The following is a 22,854-nucleotide window of genomic DNA, read 5'->3' as shown; positions in this document are numbered from 1 at the left end:
GGTTAAAACAAAGGTGCAAATGCTAGAAATAAATGTGAAGTCTTACATTGTGAAAGGATATCCTTGTACATCTGTTCTATAAGTAGAGAATGGTAAAAGGTGGCCTTAGACTAGTTCCCTAAAAATGGCCTTTTTGATTAAAGACTATATTACACAATTGTGGTTTTATGACAAAAATGTCCTTTTTTGTTACTTTAAGGGACTTTTTGAAAGGTTAATGTCTAAAACTAGACATAGACCCATTGTGTTTCTATCTCTTATACAAATGGAAAGTCAGGGTGCCTGGGTGGCTCAGTCGGTTAAGTGTCTGACTTCAGCTCAGGTCATGATCTCACAGTTCATGGGTTCAAGCCCTGCATCAGGCTCTGTGCTGAGAGCTCAGAGTCTGGACCCTGCTTCGATTCTGTGTCTCCCTTTCTCTCTGCCCCTCCACTGTTCACACTCTCTCTCTCTCAAAAATAAATAAACACAATTTTTTTTAAGTGTAAAGTCAAAACAAATTACAAGGTAAATCCATACAAAATTTTATTTTTTTTAAATATATAATTTATCATCAAGTTAGCTAACATACAGTGCATATACGGTGTGCTCTTGGTTTTGGGGGGTAGATTCCCATGATTCATTGCTTATGTGTAACACCCAGTGAGCATCCCAACAAATAAATACCAATATAACACAACAACATATAAAAGGACTCTACACTATAGTCTCTACCATATAAAATGTGCATATTTGGGAAAGTCACTGGGAAACACACACACACATACACACACACTACAAAAATGGCCCCTGGATGGAGATAACATAAGCAAATTACATTATCAACTAACGTATCAAAATTACAGTGCACAAAGAATAAAAGTAGATAAATCAAAATATTTTGGAAAATTTACTGTGCACATAGGCTACTCCAAGTGTAAGACATGACTTATCTCATATAAATTTGAAAATACCTTGGGAAATAGGTTTAGACTTCTGAAGAGATACTGACCAACCACAGTTGTTGGCTTTTTCCCAGAAAAAGTACACCGGAAATAAATAGTTTAAAATAATATCATAACAAGTAAGATACTGATAAGATAGGCCATGACAATTATCTGTGAGGTATGAGAAGGAATATCGGGTGAAGGAATACATCACAGAATAGATATAGGTTGACTAGAGAAACTGTTTTCAATGATTCCAAGAGTAGTTGGAGTATGTATTCCTATTATCCCTGTCTTGTCTACAAGAAAACTGCAGCCCAAGGAAATTAATGTACCCAGAAATTGAAATACCAGTAATTAAAAGAAGATCCAATACCAGGAATCTAAAACTTTATGGCACTGTGCCACACAGGGAACCAGGCTACCATCCACATTAAAAGGGACCTGTTAAAGGGACAGGTTCAACCAGCAGACCTCTGAGGCCTCTTTCAGGTTTATAATTAATATTAATACATCACTTGTTCATAGAATAAGAGTTTGGGTAATTGTTGGAAAACTTACCTATAAATACATAATTTTGATATTAATCATAAAAAATTTCCTTTTTATAATTATGTAATTTCCAAGGGTTTTGCTTTTGAATAAGAAAAAAAAAAGCAAGTCTTCTTACATAACACATTCCAAATAAATCAACCTATCATCCAACTAGATTCCCCCTCCTTTTTTTACTTAAGTATAATTGACACACAATGCTACATTGGCACACAAGTATACAACATAGGGATTCCAGAAGTGTGTATACATCATGCTATGCTCGTCAAATATCATGTGTCACCATACAATGCTATTACAATACCATTGACTGTATTCCCCATTCTGTACCTTTTATTCCTGTGAGTTATTCATTTTGTAATTGAAATCCTGTATCTCTCACTCCCCTTCATGCATTTTAGCACATCCTCTACCCCACCTCCCTTCTGACAACCATTAGTATGTTCTCTGTACTTGTGGTTCTGTTTCTGCTTTTTGTTGTTTCTTTTATTTTTTAGATTCCCCGCATAATTGAGATCATATGGTATTTATTTCTCTCTGTCTGACTTATTTCACTTAGCATTATATCCTCTAGGTCCATTCACATTGTCACAAATGGTGAGATCTCATCATTTTTTTCTGGCTGAGTAATACACCACAACTTCTTTATCCATTCATCTATCAATGAACATTTGGACTGCTTCCATGACTTAGCTATTGTGAATAATGCTGCAATAAACATAGGGGTGCATATGTCTTTTTAAATTAGTATTTTCATTTTCTTTGGGTAAATACCCAGTAGCGGAATTACTGGATCATATGGTATTTCTATTTTTAATTTTTGGAAGAACCTCCATAGTGTTTTCCACAGTGGCTGGCTGTACCAATTTACATTTCCACCAACAGTGCATGAGGGGTATTATTTATCCACATGCTTTTCTTGTCTTTTTGATTCTAGCCATCCTGACAGGTGTAATGTGGTACCTCACTGTGGTTTCAATTTGCATTTCCCTGATAATTAATGTTGTCATCTAACTAGTTTTTAAACTATGTCTTCTACATCCTGGAGCATCATATAATTATATAAGTAAAAATGACTTTAGGAAAAGGATGTGCAGATATCCACACGAGGACGTGTTAGACACGGGTGGTGGGCCTTAATTCTGTGGCATAAAGAAATCACACGCAGTGAAGTCAGAGAGATGTGTTCAAAGAAGCAAATGTGAGTTTGAATGGTTGTGAAGGGCACTGAGCAGAGGAGATGAAGCTAAGTAGTGAGTCAAGATGGGCCTAAGATGCTCTGGTATTTGGTACCATTCCAGGAGCCAAAAACTCCCCTGGAGGAATGTGACAAAAGGATCAGAGAATAAGGTGAGAGTTCCTTAGACAGAGCTTGCACGACCCTGGAATTAATACCACACACACAAACACCTATTCTCTCTATGTAGAAGATTCCTAATTTTCCAGGGCTATGAAAGGCAGAAGGTTTGCTTGCATGGGGGGCTTAGGACCGATTGGGGGGACATATCTGGAGGAGCTTCTGCCCCTCTCGACTGTGTCTCCTTGGGAAATATCCCCAGAAGGCAACAGAGGAAGCAAGAGGGGAAGTCTTCAAGAAAGTGTTGGAGAGGGCTGCCTAAGCACAAAGCTGGTGCACTCTCTGTCCTTGAGGGTTTACGATCACACACACACACACACACACACACACACACACAGATACACAGATTAGTTTACCCTAGGCAAACACAATACAACATGTAAGGGAATGCAGAAAGGGAAGACATAATCTGAAGGCCTAATATATGCCAATAAATACATATATTATGTGTTATATCATCAATTTTTATATTAATGAATCATGAGTGAGAGATATTAGTCTACACACACATGAATAGATAGGTAGGTAGGAAGGTAGACAGATAGCTCATAATAGATAAAAGGTGAAGTCAACATTTGATGCATATCTGCCTGGCTGCAGAATATATACTTGCTTTCCATCACACTGCTTGCCTCTCATAGCATCTCTTTTCCTCACAACAATAGAAAAGTGGAATCATTGAACCACAACTCTGATTCCATAGTATGACTCCAGAGAATAGATACCTTGATTTTTTCTGGTAGGAGTAAAAAGCCCCATATTCTCATAAAAATGTTTGTGACTGAAATTAGCAGTTTGAACATAATGCGGAAATGAATGGGTGGTGAACAGATAAAGACACAGCTGTTATTACTTCATTAATATTGCCTTGAGGGGCGCCTGGGTGGCTCGGTCAGTTAAGCATCCGACTTCAGCTCAGGTCATGATCTCGTGGTCCGTGAGTTCGAGCCCCGCGTCGGGCTCTGTGCTGACAGCTCAGAGCCTGGAACCTGCTTCGGATTCTGTGTCTCCCTCTCTCTCTCACCCTCCCCCATTCATGCTCTGTCTCTCTTTGTCTCAAAAATAAATAAACATTAAAAAAAATTAAAAAAAAATATTGCCTTGAAATGCATCGTTTGGTAAGTTAAATGCTCCTCTCTTTCTCAAAGCTAAGTTAGCCTGCTACCATTTGTTTTCCGAAGCATCCATATTTGAGGTGTTAAATTATGTCACTCATAAGAACTTGACTTGAAAATACTTCATCAATTGCTGTAATAGCAGGACTTATAAAGCCCAGAACCAATGAGTTTAGAGGCTGCATTTGCTATGTTAAATATCCATAGCTACCAAGAGATAATTTGGGAACAGCTTAGTATTATTTTTGCCTAATTCTCCATAACAAGCAGAGTTACCCTGAGACACGCAAAACATTCTGACTCTAGTCCTTCCTGCTCATCTTACCCATTAATTCTGCTTATCTTGCTGTATTCCTCAAATCACCTTTCATTTGGTTTTCATGGGGAGTGAAGTGTGAGATAGGAATGGGTCAGAAGGGGGCTACCCTTCACCGTGCTCATGGTCCCAAAGTCAGGGTTACCAGGTAAAATATTCAAGACCGAACTAGTTTGAATTTTATGTAAGCAACAAATACTTTTTATACAGTATGTCACCTGTAATTTATCCAGCATATCCACACTAAATGGTTATTTGTTGTATATCTGAAATTGAAATTTCAGTTTGGGATTCTGCATTTTTATTTGCTCAATCTGGCAACCCTGACCACAATGCATGTCCTACAGCTGAGGCCCTAGTTGAGTATATGTGTCTCCCTGACTCAGTATGCATGAAGCCCAGCACAGGTGCAGTGAAGAGAGTGTGATCACATTTGCAGAGAACATACCTTCTTCCGTTTTGCTGGTGGGCAGAACTATGGGAGGAATTTAAGCTCTGGAGATATTTGATTTGAATTATAAATTCATCTTTACTATGTATCACTTGAGCATATTGCTTTCACCTCCACTGGCCTTGTTTCATGAAACAATGAGAACAAATTATTGTGCTGTTTTTTTTGTATACTAACTTTCTCTGCCCTGCATGCCTATCTTTGTTTCTCATAATGGCAACCTCACATTGATGCACTAGTCCGAATATCCTCTAGGTCCATTCACATTGTCACAAACGGTGAGATCTCATCATTTTTTTCTGGCTGAGTAATACACCACAACTTCTTTATCCATTCATCTATCAAATTAATACATTCCTTGAATACATACCAAGTGGCTCTTCAAATCTGGTATTTCCACAGGATACTAAAATACAGGATCAGTTTTCCCTGGACCAAAAAATTCTAGTCATTCAGATGATGGTGATTTTCTATATCACATATTTGAGATTTCTGATAACTTCGAAAGATAAAATGAAATAATTCATGTGAAATTACCTACTGTGCCAATAAATCACACTAATATTAGCAAGTGTGAATTCTTTATATTTCTCAAAAGTGTTAGCAAGCTTTATCAGTAAAAAGAGTCTATATTTGATATGTTTTCAACACAGTACAGTCTTCTGCTTCAAGACTCATCCAAGGAAATAAAGTGAATGAAATCCCCCAGAGAAGAGTGAGTACAACATCCAAGTGGGCAGCTTCTCTGGACAAGAAAAGTTGACTTGACCCCCTTCACCTGTGTCTGATTCCATTGGAAATATTCATGAAGGGAAAGTAGCCAGCCTACACAACCCAGTAGAAGATATAAAGACACATCTTCAGAAACAAATTCTGAAAAGAGATCTCTAGCTTTCACCGACATTACTCTGTAGAGAATTGACCCTGAAAACATAGCTGACATTACATGGAATGCCCTGGAAAATTCTATAAGGAAACTCTAGAGTCCTTACTTTCTAAGGTGTAAAAATTAGCACACAGTAAAGAGAACATTAGTATTCAATTTCCTTTTTCCAGAAGAATCAGAGTGATGTAGACAACCTGAAAACAAACCTTGGCGAGCATATGGGTCAGAAATCCTCATCAGTGAAGTTGTTCCCTGGAGGAACAGGAGTTAGAACAGCTCATTTTGATTAGCACTTAATAAGCACCAGGCTTTGTGCTAAGCACTTTATATGCTTCATGTGTTTAGATCTGCACGACAACCTGATGAAATTGGTGATGCCATCATCCCTCTTACACAGACTGGTAACGATAGGATTAGAGATGATAAATCCCTTGTCCCACGTCATACATACACTAACTAGTGGAGCCAGAATTAAACCAAGTGTCTCTGTCCCTGTATGTCCAAGCTTCTCACCACAGAGGCAGAGACTTCCTACATCAAAATCATGTTAAATACTAGGAGCCTGATCCATCTCAGAACGACCTAATCAGATATCTGAGGCTAAAAATAGGAATTGACATTTGCAACAAGCTGCCCCGTGTCTGGGATTGAAAAAGCTGAGAGCTCTTGAATTATGTTATTCTGTCCGCTTGAGAATATCCCATTACTCTCAGTATCTCAAACTGCAACTATGACACAAACAGAAAACATGGACCTAGAAGTGAGAACAAACAGTTCATGAGCTATTATTCCTTAAGAACCTACCTGGTCAGTCAAGATCTTCTATGATTACTGGACCACATCAAGGGCTACATAGAACACCTGAGTAAGCCAGAAGCTACACTTTTGAGAAGTCCTCAGATGCCACCCACTGCTTAAACAGAGGGAAATCTCCAGAAAGAATATTGGTGACTGAGAGTTATCTAGAACCAAACCATATGGCCTTGAGTTTCATTGATATTTTGCTTATAGAATTAAAAAAAAAATCATTTAATTACATTAAGAGTTAAGAAAACCATACATCATTTAAATTCATTTTAAAATCAACTCAAGAAATATTTATTGAGTTCTTATAATTATGCTAAACACTGGAGTAAAGATGCAACAGCGAATAAGTCTTGTTCCCACTAGAGCTTTTCTAGTAGGGAGACTCATAATAAAAAGTAGACAAATGAACCAGTTAGTAATAAAGGATATGGAAGAAACAGAAGGGGCTAATATGAATGACATGGGAAATGCAATGGAAAGTTTATTAGAAAGTGGATTTGAACTGAAGGCTTTATAATGAGAAGGAAGCACGTGCAGATGAGTACGGTAGCTGAGGTAGACAGAGGGACAAAGAGAAGGCTCCTAGGGCAGGAACAGTGAGTTGGAACCACAGTGGTAGGAAGTGAAGTCAGGGAGGTAGGCAGTACCAGATCATGGAAGACTTGGCATGACAACGTATGGTGTCTGTAATTTAATTCTAGATCCATTAGAAAGTTTCATGCTGGGGAATGACAGGATTTAAATTTTAAATAAAAAGTTAAATGTTATTTAAATTAAATTATAATGCAAATTGCCTTTGTTGATAAGGACCAATATCCACCCATCCCCCCCCCCCCCCCAATTATCTCATCCTGGTCCTGTTTATTTTAACATCCTCATTGGGATGTTTCTTCCTCTGCCCATGGAAATCCTACCCTTTTCTCAAAGATCAGATCAAGGTCCCCTGTGCCCCTGGTTCTGCTCATTGTTCCTCATCCCCACACCCTCCCAGGTGTTCTGCCCTTGCCTCTTGCTCTGTGCCTGACACAGACTAAATGGCAATTCATCTTTATAATGCCCACAGTGTTATTCAAAGAGCAAGCATTTGGTGAGTATTTGAAGTAAACTTTGAGCTTGGCCCATTAGCTGGGGTTTTGCACACAATGCCTCCAGGCAACTTCTACACACAGCCACTGCCCAGAATAAGCTAATCTGATCATTATCTGCTTGAAACCTCTGAAGGCTTTCTCTCACAAGGAGATAAAATCACACATCTTTCCAAGGGCATAGTGTCATCATAATTTGTTCTGACCTAATTGACCAACCACATTACCTACCACACTCCCTTGCAGGTGTATTATGCTTCTCCAATTACTTGGGACTCCTCATCATTCCTAAAATCTCCATTCTCTTCCGGCTCTTATTTACCTGTGTTCGTCCTTGTCCCCTTCCCTGTTTCCTTCTGCCATCCCCCAATTGTAGGAATACATTTTATTCTTCCACATAAAGATGTCCCCGACTGTTCTAAGGAGATGTAGATGCTCCTTCCTCTGTGTTACTTTCTCCCAGCATTTATGAGAGTATAGTTTCTGAAATCCTAGTTCTGTGACATATGCTTCTCTGGAAAAAATATTCATAAGATATTGCTTACTATAGCTTTCTCTCCAAGATTTATGAATGGACAGAAGTATACTGAAGGCTTTGTAAAATCATTCAGCAGAAAACTGCAGAACCTAGTACTTCCCGCAAGGATGTGAACTATTTCTGTGCGTATGAAAAGCATGTCAGTATCCTGCAGCTGGTTAGGAACCCTCATCTGGCCTTTTGTAAAAGAAAAAGGAACAAAAACCTTTCAATTAAAGTCTTCTTTTTGCATTGAATTGGAATAATTGGTTTATGATTCTGTCCCCTACACTGAGTTGTGAACTCCTTGAGAAACCGTCTTACCTGTCTTGAGCTGTGGCTCTGGCTTGGCAAGAGTGAACTCCCAAAGGGGCTCCACACAGTCTGACTTAACTGCACTACTGTGAACCCATAAAGCAGCCTCTCTGCCTATTGGGGAGAACCAGTATTATCTTTGCTGCATCTTTAGATATTCTGATAGGGATAAATCTGTTATAAGATGACCCACAGGACTGATAAGGAAATTCCAGTCCCCAACCATAGCCTCCCTACCCCCTTTGCCTGGCGCCAAATTACTACTAATGCGGAATGCGGAACTAACAGCCTATGAATTGTTTCCTCTGCTGATGCTGGGATTCAGACCTCTGGAGAGTGATCTCCTCTCAGCCTGCTGGTGTGAAATAAACCGCCTACCTTCCAAGATCTCGGAGTGCCACTTGGTGCTTCGGCCAGGTGATCCAGACCAGGTTCCATAACAATTTAATTCATCATTCTTTTTTTTTTTTTTTTTTTTTTTTTTTTTTTTGTCAATCTCTCCAATGCAAAAATTCATCTGACTTCAGAAGCAGTTATCAGGGAGAACTGGATATAACAGTCCTTTTTTTTTTTTTTTTTAACCTTATTGGGAATTACTTTCCAATAAGCTGAACATCTTTGTTACTCTTTTTTTTCCCTAACATACTTAAGATGGTCTTTGGAATCTACTATGAACTTAAGTATATTTTAGATTAATTGGCATAAGTATGTAATCAACTTGATACTGGTTAAGATCTCACATTCTTTGGAGTCTAATTTGACAATCCAAAAATCCAGTTCTTTCTGTTAGATCTTAATTTTATCTAATAAAATAGCAGTCACCTCTTATAAAAAGTTCAAAAAATTTTTAAGTTTTTTAATTGTTTACTTTTTATTTATTTTTAAAAATGTTTATTTATTTATTCTGAGAGATAGAGAGAGCATGCACAAGCAGGGGAGGGACAGAAAGAGAAGGGGAGAGAAAATCCCAAGAAGCACAGAGCCTGATGTAGGGCTCAAACTTATGAGCTGTGAAATCATGAACCTGAGCTGAAATCAAGAGCTGGATGCTTAACAGACTGAGCCACACAGGCATCCCATAATTTTTTAAGTGCTTAAGCTATGGCTTTATTCATTATATTAATAAAAATGTTGTCCTAGAAGCAACGGGAAGCTCCAATCATGGTTGATCTTGATCCTACATACAGGATTTCATTGCCCCAAATTCACCTATCACTAAATTGATATAATCTATGCTTCATCACATTATAAAAGAAGTTCATGGAAGTCTATCCAGGCTTTGCTGTAGTCTACACAGAAACTCCCAATTGAATCATTTAGCAGCTTTCTAAAAAATTATAATGTTAATTTAGCAAAAATGCAATAGTCCTATGTCTGCTTTCAGTGAACAATACTTTATTTCCAACTTGTTCACAAAAAAATACTTTTATCAGTGTCTGCAAATGAATTTTTATTAACCAATTTTGGATCTGATCTATAAAAGCATTTACATAAATGTCCATTTTCTCCTTTGTAGAAATCAAAATGATTACATCTACATATTTTCCAGTACATCTCTTGGTTGTAGCCATTCCTCAAAGAAGACCACTGAAAGTTTTCATTCTCACCTGAAAATTCTGTCAGATTTTAACTTATTTCACTTATAGTCATGACCTTTAGAGACTTTACTGCTAACTACTGGAGGTACAAATATATGCTAATAACTACTATTAGATTAATCATATATGTCATATTATAGTATTTATTATATTATATTATATTATATTATATTATATTATATTATTATTATATCAAAATATTATTCTAAATGTGTGGTGAGGCAACTTTAGAACAACCAAACTAGGGACACCTGGTCACCCAGTCAGTTAAGTGTCCGACTCTTGACTTCAGCTCAGGTCATGATCTCACAGTTTGTGAGTTCGAGCCTTGCATCAGGCTCTGCACTGGCAGTGCAGACCCAACTTGGGATTTTCTCTCTCCCTCTATCTCTGCCCCTATCTCCCCAAATAAACAAATAAAATAAACTTAAAAAAAAGAACAACCAAACCAAGTTGAGATATTGCTTCATTCAAAAAAAAAAAAAAAGAAAGAAAGAAAGAGAAAAAGAGAAAAACACTTGGAGGTGTTTGTGATTAAGGGAGCTGAATTATTAGCACTTGTACTGAGACCTATGTTAACAAAAAATTATAGTGTAATGAGAGAGGGAGTAGCCATACTACTAAGAGAAAAATAACTTAGAAAGTAAGATTGTGTAAATGTTTGTTAAGCAGAATCTTGGGAAATCATTGGAGAGATGGTTCAATTCACTATTCCATTTGGCAAATGTCTCTTATCAGAGGAGATGAATGTGTAATGCCTTTATACCCCAATGGCATTAAACAGTTAAGACCACCTGATTAATGTCACTCAACACAGTCTGTAATTACCAAGAAATCTTCAAATACAACACATTTCCATAGATTACCCTACATAACACATTGCAGTGATCAGCCAATGGGAGCCTTTTTGTGCACCTGGCAGTTATAATTCTGCACATAAAGCTAAAGACTGGCATCTGGTTCAGTTTTCATTTTCTTGTAGCTTGGATAACATGGGTTACCACCCAAGATTTTTGTACCCTCATGGTACTTGGAAAACATAACCTTTAAACCCTAGGATTAGATACTGAAGTTCACTACCATTTGAAACACTGCCAGAGTACAACCTCTTTGAGTAATCCTGAAGCCCTCATTGTGTGACATGCCCAGCAACTAGTTAGTCACCAGTAGAATTCAAGAGCTCTGAAAGGAAGACAGACTTAAGTTCAAATCGTGTACCTGCAATTTCCTGGCTCTTTAGATGAGATATTTCGGCTAAACAGGCCTCAGTTTTGTCATTTACAAGATAAGGATATACAGAATTCCTACCTCATTTATTCTTTTCTAAAGTTCAATGAGATGATATATGAAGTGCCTGGTTGGTTCAGTCAGTTAAGCATTTGACTTTGATTTTGGCTCAGGTCATGATCTCAGGTTGTGAGGTAAAGCCCTGCTTAAAATTCTCTTTCTCCCTGTCCCTCTGCCCCTCCCTCTCTCTCTCAAAAAAAAAAAAAAAGTTCAATTGGATGATATTAAAGTTGACATTAAATGACATTTAACATTAAATAATGTTAACTTTTATTACTCTGAAACATCTAATTTCTTGTGTAGCTTAATATGGCAAAGAAGGGCACATGAACAGGCAAACACTCTTCGCATACAAATACAGACACATTAATCCATAAATTGCTCTTTTGTTTTATAAGAAAACATGATATATTTAAATGAATGAAAACATTTTTGTTCTACATAAATCTAATTCAGAAATTTCAGCATAAAGAAAGAGAATCATCACTTCTGTATCTCTAATGCCAAGTCACAAATGTGGCCTAAGTATGAACTCATTGACTGACATATGAGCCTGTTAGCTTTAAAGGAACACACACCAAATCATTTATAATAAGTAGTGTAGCTTTTAGGAAAATACCCCCATTTTATATCATCCTGACAGAATTAGAAACCAGTCTTCAGAACTTATTAAAATATCCTAAAACAATGTTTTTTTACATGACAGAATAAAGAGATACTCAATATATGGTGAGGTATGACCTTATCAATTCTAAAACTATACACATATTTTAGACCATACAGTTTCACTATAACACATTTCTAATGCTCTCCTTATAGCAAACTCAGCATTTCATTCTTTTTTCTTTTTTCAACTTCAAAATGCAAATCATTCTAGAATAACTTTTTCAGATTTTAGTTAAAATTCTGCTTTTCCCAAGTTCTATAAGTCTTTTGATTTAAAAAAAATTGTACTAGGGCTTACTCAATCAAAATTTGCATAAATACATTGTTATCTTTAAAACAATGTCAAATCACAAATAAGACATTTAACTCAGAGAGTTCATTTTGTTTTTCCATATGAGAATGGAAGAGATTTGCATGAAATATCTCCCACACAATCTTCAGCTCTCCCTGTGGTTTGCTAATATGTTTGCAAATGGCATTGCACCTGCTTTTATACAAACATCTTTGATGCCTACAGCATCCAATGCATCAGGGCATTGTCAAAGAAATAGCTGCATAACAAATAGCTCAAATGGATATAATGAGATATGCTCCATGATTGAGCACCTGACTCTGTAGCCAGATATTTCTCAGATGAGAAATCCCTCTTCGTGATCAATGTGCCTTCCAAGCTTTGGCCAATTTGACATGCCCTTTGGCCATCTGTCTTCTCTGGATGTTTGGGTGGATTTCTCAATGAGTATTTATGCTTACAATGAAGTTTTGTCTATTCTATCTCCTGATCTGTTCACCCTGTGAGGAAAACTGTGGACATCTTACCTTAAAAATCTCAATTTTCCCTCATGCATGCATGGTGAGTAGGTTAAGTCATTAATTCCAGAAATATTTTTCATGACTGACTTAATACAAACTCAGATTTTACATTTTTTTCACAAACACAATTTTGTGTTTTCACGTACCTTCAAATGCCTGCCCTATTTACATCAGTTAACTTTCTTTTTTTTAACTGATAGTGTATTCCAGGACAGTATTTATTGTTGATATTTTCATTGTGCCAGTCCCAGAAGCATCAATAAGAAAAATTCACGAATATAATTAAGGACAAATCCTGTTGAATGCTGACAGCTTTACGGACTTTAGGTTTAGCATGGCTTATGTGATAAGATAATTATTCCTTAAAATTATTAAATCAACTCAGAACAGTTTTTTTGGTTAAGTGTTTTTACTGAAGTTGACATTCTTTCTCCGGTCCTAGAGTAGTGACACTAAGGAGCTTATAGATCCAGATAGAGAGACTGAAACATCAAGGCTCACCGTAATGTAGAAGTAATACAGAGCTGGTACTATCTCGACTATGGCATCACTCAGTACAGTTTATCCACTTTGGCTGGTACTCAGCTTACATGTCTCCTCCCACAGGAAGCTGTCTCTGAATTTCCCAAACCCATTTAGATGCTTTCTTAAAATTCATTTTTTTCCTTCATTGTACCTTGCCTATGTCATTTTGATAGCACTTGTTATATCACCTCCATTATGTGTAGTTTTTCTCTCTTTTTCGTTTCAGAGCCCTTGGGTATGAAAGGATATGGCTTATATATCTGCATCTTCAATATCTCATACATCTGGCATATAGTGAGTGTGAGAAATATAGGTTGATTAAATAATAATAGGATTCTTGAATCATATGATTCAAATCATACGATTTGAAGTTCCTGCTTCAAATAGGAATTTATTAAGCTGCATAAAGTATTCAGCTTTTGAGTCTGATCAATAACATAGACTTGGCCCCTGGGAATACAAAGGCTTAGGGAAAGAGCTGTGTGCTTCAGATCATCATTTTGTGATCTGTGTTCCAACTCAAGAAAGATGAAATTAACATTGCCCAAAGTAAGAATGATGGAAGTTGAGAAGAAAGGTATTCTAGAACTCATTAAAACACAACTGGCACTTAGCACTGTAGGTACTCCAATATACTGACATGATTAAGTTTATAGAGACTATGCCTACATTTCTGCTTCCCAGCTGTATTTATGCTAGACATGTCATATTACTGGGATGATACCACCTTCAGTACAAATAATTTTACCCATATGGACTCTAAAATCACAAGTTAAATCTGAAAATATTTGTTCCCAAAGCAACACACAGAATTTTACATATTCAGTTAGAAAATGCGTGGGAGTGAACAGTGTCCAGAACTAGTAAGGTCAGTGGAAACAGTTTATTCATTAACCTATTCACCATTTCAAACAAGCTTTCATTAGTTGTCACCTGTATACATACTACATATTCATTTCTGATTGCTTGCCCACCCCCTTCCATTTAAGGCAATCTCTATTGCTGGAGTCAAAGGTTCACACACTGAGAACTTATTTCCTATAAGGCTTCATTGCTATGATTTGACGCCCAGTTTTGCATGACCCACTATAACCTTAGTCTTGACATTATATAGATGAACTACATAATTACCTATTATATTTCACCTACCAGTATCCTGAAGTCTTTTATATGTTTTAACACAAACTTTTTAATACATATCTTGGTTCCATAGCAAATTGTTACCATAAAGTAACTGTGTCATTGGAGCTTCTCAGGAAAAGCCCAATAGGAGGGTGACGGGTGGATTTTTTTTTTTTTAACAATTATAGTTAACGCTGATGCAGCAATTTAGTTTGCTATAACCATGGCTACACCACTTGTGGGGTCTGAAGTTAGTCCAGCCCTACCTATCAGCTACATGGTGTTTCCTATATATGCAGCCATTCTGCTGCGTAACCAACTTCTGAAGCCTCTATTCTCAAAGTCTGCAATGACCGCAATCCACCGGGGCAATTTTCTCTATTCATTAGGCCCAGGACCTATTATCTTCAAAGTGACTGTTAATACTCAGACTTCCATGCTACTAATCCCAGCTATCTAGTAAAAGAGGAAAGTAAAAGCCATATATCCTTCTCAAAAATTTATACTCTTCTACACGAACCTGTCTGTAATTTTCTATAATTTCTAACCCGTATGACTACAGTCTCCTTTCCATGCCAACAACGTGTTTGAGTGCTCCCATCATAAGTGTTCATTGATTATATTCAGGTAGCCACCCTTTTGTCACTTCCTTCCACACCTACTTTACATTCCATGATGTTTCATTTGAATTTTATCCTGAATTTCATTGCCCTTATTTTTCATGTCATTTCTCTAGCAAAACCCCAAACCTGCAGGAATTGAACTGTTTCTTCTATGATATAATACCCAGATAATAGAGCACTAATGAAAAATACTACACAACAGGGGAGATCAATTCTAGTATTAATATTAAATCATTAAGCTCTAATTAATGCTAAAAACTTCCAGCAATACAATTGCAAATGTGACATGTTCTCTCAATATATCAGAGGTACCTGGAACTCACCATTTCCAAACCTAATCTAGTAAAACATCTCCCATAAATCTATTCTTCTTCCAGTGTTCTTTTTCAGTAAATGGGCCCCCCTTTTATCTAAATATGCAAACTATATACCCTGTATTATCCTTGATAATCTCTCCTTCCTAAACTGCAACATTAATTCCTCTCAAATACTTGCTGATACCACATCCTAAATGTGTATCATCTTTTCCCATATTCTCCACAATCACAGTAGTCCAAGCTAATATCATCTTGCCTGAAATAGGTCTTCAGAACCTCAACTGTATATCTATTAGTTTATTACCTATTATCTGTAAGCTTTCTAGACTGTAAGTGCCATTGGACCAGTTTTTTTGGTCTATTTTTGCTATTTTATTTGCAATATTTTGCATTATTTTCCTTTGTTTACATTGAGCACTTTATAACTATTTGCTGAATGAATGGATGAATAGATAAATGAATACAATTAAATTTGTAACTATTATCGCAATAACCATACTCATGTATGAAGGAAGTATTAATATCTATATCATATAAGACAAAAATCCAAAGTTCAACAAAAGCCAAATAAGCAAAGAATTATTAATTTGGATTTCAAGTTTAGGTCTTCTCAATTTCACTAACTTTAACTCCTGAGTATCCTTCCATTTTAGCACCATGACGTATATCAACCCTATGGATTTCTTTTTTTTTTTTTTTTTTTTACATAAAATATACACTCAGAAAAGTATGTTCAATTCTTAATGTAATTATCTATGAACATAATAGTAATTCCTGTGGAAGGCATTCCAATGCTTTTAAAACCATATAATTCACTGTAAGTACTTGCACAAGAAATATTTTAATTTTGTAAATGGAAATGTTTATATAGCCCCTATTCCAAATGTATTGATACTATAATGTATACAAAGTAGTCATCATGCAAAAGGAAAGGGAATCAGGGCAGAAATTAAAAAAAACAGCATTTAAAAATCATCCCTATTATTTTCAGTCATTTATTGTTTGCCATCTTGTAGACATTGTGCTAAGCAATTCACATGTTCACTAAAATAGGAACTACTATCATCCCTATTTTACAGATAAGAAAATGGAGAAATAGAGCAAACAAACCAGGAGCCAAGTCCAACCTCTGTATGGTTCCAGAGATGCACTTAACATTCAATTGCGTTCCCAATAAGTAGTTAAGTCTTTCATTTTGAGCCACTACTTAGTGAAAAATCAACAAAAACACTTTTTACTACTGACAGCATCTAATGATGAGACATTTCAATTATAATCAGATGGGGAAGGAATACACTGTATACATTATGAAACTTAGCTTTTTCTGGATATTTAAGGAGCAAATTGTGTAGTCTTACCCATGAATTCAATCCCCAAGTGGTCTGCTACACCGAAGTCAGCATGTAAGAAAGAGAAACAGAAAAAGAGAAAAAGATTAGAAAAAATTCCACATGGAAGCCAATGGTTATAAGATTGACCTTTCAAGGCAAAGAATATATCTTTATTTTAACAACCATTTTTTGAGACAGATAATTTACAGATTGTCAACAAACTGAACACTGATTGGCATTTCCCAACAGCCTGGAGCTTCAGATGAAATAATATTGCATCAGTTACCAAATATGCTAAGTATAAATTTGGCAAAAAAAAAAAAAAAAAAAAAGAAAAGGGAGGAAAACAAACATTTACACAAAGAATATCTGGTACTAAATTTATTTTCAGAACTCATGCTATTTTAGGTAGAATACTTGTTCAATATAAATTTACCTGGACCTCTATGTTAATAATGCCAGTAAAGAACTGCATGATACCTTGACCAGGCCCTCTTCATCTTCACAAACCTGGTCCTGATTCACGCCCCCGACCCCCCACTCCGGTCTGACCCTTGAGTCTTAGGATGATGAAACTTGACAGTGCTTCCTACCTATCAAAAATGCATGACAGATGTGTCCATGTCTGTTCTACGTGCATGTGCACAGCTGACCATTTGGACCCGTTAAGGCTAATGTCTGTCTGTGATCAGCAGAGTGAGAAACTGGGCCCCACTGTGCCCAGGCATTCAACTATTGAGGTCGGTTTATTTAAATGGTGCTTTCTTGGGGCGCCTGGGTGGCGCAGTCGGTTAAGCGTCCGACTTCAGCCAGGTCACGATCTCGCGGTCCGTGAGTTCGAGCCCCGCATCGGGCTCTGGGCTGATGGCTCAGAGCCTGGAGCCTGTTTCCGATTCTGTGTCTCCCTCTCTCTCTGCCCCTCCCCCGTTCATGCTCTGTCTCTGTCCCAAAAATAAATAAACGTTGAAAAAAAAATTAAAAAAAAAAAAAGAAAAAAAATAAATGGTGCTTTCTTTTAATCATTCAGTTATTCATTTATTCACTTTTCAAATTCATTGTTTTATTTAATGATACTTTTTGTTGTAGTAACATATTTCTTAAATGAGAATACATGAAAAAATATGGCTACAATTGTATTTGTTTCTAAGACTAATTACTAGGCTTCCTTTTATGAATTTTCTATTTAGCAAAGAAGCTTTTCTTTTTAGAAAATATGCACTCAGTTATCTTGAGGATTTTAGTGTCTTTCCTTTTTGTAAATAATTTATTTTTTAATTTTATTGCAGTAATATATATATATATATATATATATAACAAAAAATGCATCATTTTAACCATTTCAAGTATACAATTTAGTGGCATTAATTACATTCACAATGCTGTGCACCATCACCACTATATTTCCAAAACTTTTCCATCACCCCAAAGAGAACTGTACCCACCAAGCAATAATTTCTCATTTCTTTCTCCTTGCATCCTCTGATAACCTCTAATCTACTTTCTGTCATAATCAACTTGCCCATAAATAGTTTATTAAGTAATTAAGAAATGTCTTTTATGTAAAGAAAGATTATAATAAAGTTTTTTCAAAGTAGATGCATTACTTCATATGGTAATTTTGACTGCTTACTATATAGTATGACAGATACTTAAGCACACTTTCATGGAAAGACAGGATTTTTGTTCTCAAGTTATTCAGACATCAGAAGGAGCCCACAGAGACAAAGGTCTCTTAATTCTTTGTAATAGCCCTATAATGGAAACCAGAACATACGCATTGGAAGGAGAGGCCAAGGACCCCTAGGCTTATTCCTGGGAGAAACAGAATATGCTAGTGAAAGAAAAGAGGTTGTAGAAAAGTTGGTAACACCATGTTTGGGTTCTTGTGTGAATAAGAAACTTCTCAATTGTGTGCACTTGGGTCCCTGGAGAGAGAGTAGAATTGTGGTATTTAAAAACGGGGATTTCAGTGAGACTACTTATCATGGGACTAAAGGTAAGAAAAAAATACACAGGATTAAAAAAACCTTTTTGCATACAGTCAGAATAGAATGCATAAGAAAGAGATCAGAATAAGAAAGTCTATAGAAATATAGGAACAGAGCACCTCAAATAGTGGGCCAGAATGTCAGTGATATGACTGGGCAGTTAGAAGGCCACCAGCCTCCCAGCCTAGTTGAACAATAACTTTCTAGTGGAGCTGAGATGGCTCAGAAATGGCGCTTTGTCTGTTGTCTGTTTTGCTGGCAATAGAACCGATGGTCGTGACTCTTAATGGTTCCCACAGCCTTGGCTGCTCCACTCCTATATGTGACAGGGAATATGGAGAATCAGGCTTTGTGAGTCTGGAGACTGCACCAAGGACTGAGTGGCATGCTTAATAAATTCGAGGGCAATCTGAATTCTTTACGCCACAATGAATTCAGGACCAGTAGAAGGGACAAATCAGAATTTGAAATTTATCTAAACACTGAAAGGTAAGTAGAACATTAAGGAAAGAAAATCTCTCTTCTCTTAACATAGCAGAAAAGTGACATCTGATTATAAGAGTTGGAATTCCCAGAATTACCATGGAGCAAGATGGCATTGATATTCTTGAATTTTCTTTTTTTTTTTGTTATTTCTTTTTAACATTTATTTAGTTTTTTTTTTTAATTTTTTTTTTCTTCAACGTTTTTTATTTATTTTTGGGACAGAGAGAGACAGAGCATGAACGGGGGAGGGGCAGAGAGAGAGGGAGACACAGAATCGGAAACAGGCTCCAGGCTCCGAGCCGTCAGCCCAGAGCCCGACGCGGGGCTCGAACTCACGGACCGCGAGATCGTGACCTGGCTGAAGTCGGACGCTTAACCGACTGCGCCACCCAGGCGCCCCAACATTTATTTAGTTTTGAGAGACAGTGCAAGTTGGGGAGGGGCAGAGAGAAAGGGAGACACAGAATCTGAAGCAGGCTGCAGGCTCTGAGATGTCAGCACAGAGCTTGACGCAGGGCTCGAACTCACGAACCGTGAGATCATGACCAGAGCCGAAGTCAGACATTCAATCACCTGAGTCACTCAGGCACCCCTTTATTCTTGAACTTTAAAGAGAAATTATTTATTAATTTTTATAATGAAATTCATGAAAACTGATGCCACTGAAACATATAAATAAAGAGATTATTTAAAATCTCTCTCACGTGCACATATAAACACAACGCAAACACACACACACACACACACACACACACTTCTTTTATTAAAGCACTAAAAACTGTGATCCTTATTATAGGTCTAAAGCTACTGATAAGCTTTGTTTACATACAAAAGGATCAATAAAAATCCATGAAAAACATGATAGAAAAGCAATTAATTTTGTCTATTGAGTCATATACAGAACATAAACCAAAATATTTCTCATAACCCTTCACTGGCTATTTCTTAAAGCAAACAGCCTTCTTGGGCATATTCAAGCCTGCATGAAAACATCAAGAGGGATATGGTAGAATTAATCAATTAAGTTTTCATTTATTCATTCACTCAACAAAGTACATGCCAAGAATTACACAGATACTGGGGTGGAAGAGAAAGCATATAAGCTTAAGCAAAACCAGTTTGATTTCCCCTATGGCATGTACTAGAATGTGTAATTTCTATCTTTTTAACAGTTTGATTAGCTTTTTTTTCTGTTCTTAACCCCCTTCACCTATTATGTCCATCCCTCCACCCCCCAACCCCCTGGCAACCACTGGTTTGTTTTCTGTATTTATGAGTCTGTTTCTGTTTGTTTGTTTGTTTGTTTGGTCTTGTTTAAATTCCACATATGAGTGAAATCTTATGGTATTTATTTCTCCGTCTGACTTATTTCACTTGGCATAATATCCTGTAGGTCCATCCGTGTTGTTGCAAATGACAAGATCTCATTCTTCCTGAGCAATATTAACTTTTTATGGCTGAGCTTGATTAACTTTTCTATGTAAACATTACAATTCTTTTGGAATAGTCACCCCTTATGATGATATAATAGTGCCTAACACTTACTGAGCATTTATGATTGCCAGGAACTGTTTTCAACATTATCTTGCAGAAACATATAAGATTGTCACTACCCTCATTTTACAGATGAGGGACGAGGCATGGGGAGGGGCACAAACTTCTCCTAAACTACATTGCTGTAAATGGTAGAAATGCAATTGAGACTAAGCATAGCCACCAATGAGTGACACTCAGGGTTTACATTTGCCTTCCCTATGAAGGAAAAGCTAATATTTATGAAACTATCAGGTAATAAAATGTTCAGGGAGGAGTTATCTAATCTACCAAAGAGAACAAATTATTTTCATGTATCCTCAGGCACTGTAGGAGCATGGCTTATTTATGTGCTCACCCGTAGTATATTCATAAAGTGACCAATATAAGCTAGGTGGAGGGGGGTTCCTTCTCTCCAAGGGACCAAATTGGCAAATCATCAATATTCTTCATTGGTTACTAGGGAGACTTCTTCATGATGAGGCTGCTGTAATTGAAGTGATTTGCTTGTATATACAGCAAGGGGTATATAAAGAGTTGTGTCTGAATCTGTGCCAAACATTGAACCAAATAATCTCATAATTGGCAGTACACTTAATAAGTGACTGCAACCCACTGCAGACCTGAAATATTCTCCAGATTTGAGGGCGAGGCAGGTGACTGGAGAGACAAACTAATATTCTGGAAAGTCAAAAACTCCCGGAAATTCAAGGCCCACATATTTCCAAAGTGTCCACAGTTCCTTATGTGCAAGGAATTCAATGTCTTTTTTTTTTTTTCATATGGTAACAGACAGAGGCTACCAACAATTTCCTCAGTGTGGACAGGGTGAGGAAGAACAAGCAAAGACAATCCTTAACTGGATTCCAATCCCAGGGCGAGGCAAGGCAAGATGTTACCCAACTCGCCATGAGTGACTCAGTGCAATGCAGCACTGGGGCACTGCGACATGAATGTAGGGTTTTGGTGTCATTTTTGTGTTACAAGTAACTGAACAAGGCAACTCTATCACAGAATAGTCCCAAATGTGATTGTTTAAAACCATGTCACATGGGATGTGGAAAAACGTGCCACACGAAATTATTGTTCTGTGTTTAAAAAAGTTAGGATACTGGCTTCAAGTTCAACAGGTTTCTGCATTGCAAACATGTCTAAAGACCTTCAAATGTGTGCTGAGACTCTCCCAGCAGTGGTTCAGTCGAACATATTTCCCACCTGGATGTCAACCACTTCACCATGAAGCAACCTGTAGCATTAATGACTGAGGCATCTATTCTCAGGGAAATAGATGCCATAGAAGTGTCCAGGAAAACATCCACTCAACTATAAACCATGTTGGTTATAAATGGTTTTTTTTTTTCCTAATAACAGAACCCAAATCTGTCACTGTGTGGATCCCACCCACAGATCCTTGTCAAATGACTCTTCACTGGTGACACTAAATTGGATTTACGAAGATGGTAAACTGGGTCTTGAATATTTCCTGACCCCCAACACCTGGGCTTATCATTCTCTAGTAATTTCTAGAATCACTGTAAAGAGTTATAATTGCCTCACACGTCAACAGTGAGTCCGTGTATTCTGCTTACTCCCAGATCACGGACATGGTTATGAGATGCCATATCTTGAGACAGAGGTATGTATGCCCCAGTTTATTATTGTAAGATGGACAAAGCAAGAAAAGCTGGGACAGGCTTGAAGGTTTCTGCTTAGGGCAACAGTGAGGGCTGTGGGTGGACCTGGTGGTGGTTGCTGAGGGAAGCTTCGGTTTGGAAGCAATACTTGGGATCCACAGAATACATATACACCTTTCAAGAAGGTTCAGGGGTCAAAGGATAGGGGAACAGGGTTCACCACAGGCTACCAGGGCATATACCTGTATCATTAGGGGGAAGTGATACTTGGCAGTCATTGAGAGAATGCACAACTGGGAGAAGAGTGGCAGCCTGACCCGAATCTTTCAGGCCTGAGTTCCTACAGTGGGGAGGGAGGCAAGCAGGCAAGAGTGTGAGCACAGGGCTGCAGGGTGAGGCAGGAAATTCCCTCTCTAGGCACTGGTGTCCTGAAAGAAGAGGGTATTATCATATTACCTTTTTTCCCAGTTATTTAGTGCAAGTTAGGGGATGAATGCAGGTCAAGTTCTGAACTCTATGCTGTCTTTGCTAAATTATACTTTAGCACTACATATTTGATTTTAATAAACTATACGTGTTCATAAATAAAGTTTAGAAAGTAAAA

General features: G+C 37.3%; 1 protein-coding gene across 10 annotated transcripts in view; it reads right to left on the bottom strand.

Annotated features, from left to right (window-relative positions):
- Window positions 1-22,854, bottom strand: part of NRG3 (neuregulin 3) — a 1,060,361-nt gene that overhangs the window by 109,076 nt on the left and 928,431 nt on the right. For 7 of the 10 annotated variants that reach the window (XM_023240617.2, XM_023240619.2, XM_023240620.2 and 4 more), the window contains exon 4: window positions 16,637-16,663. In XM_023240617.2, coding sequence (XP_023096385.2) covers window positions 16,637-16,663 — 27 coding nt within the window. The remainder of the gene's footprint in view (window positions 1-16,636; window positions 16,664-22,854) is intronic. The other 3 variants (XM_023240618.2, XM_045041009.1, XM_023240624.2) reach the window with 1 other exon arrangement.

Source organism: Felis catus, chromosome D2, assembly GCF_018350175.1.
Source record: "Felis catus isolate Fca126 chromosome D2, F.catus_Fca126_mat1.0, whole genome shotgun sequence".
Classification (NCBI taxonomy): domain Eukaryota; kingdom Metazoa; phylum Chordata; class Mammalia; order Carnivora; family Felidae; genus Felis; species Felis catus.
The sequence above is the reverse complement of the archived record's forward strand: the minus strand, read 5'-3'. Positions and strand labels throughout refer to the sequence as shown.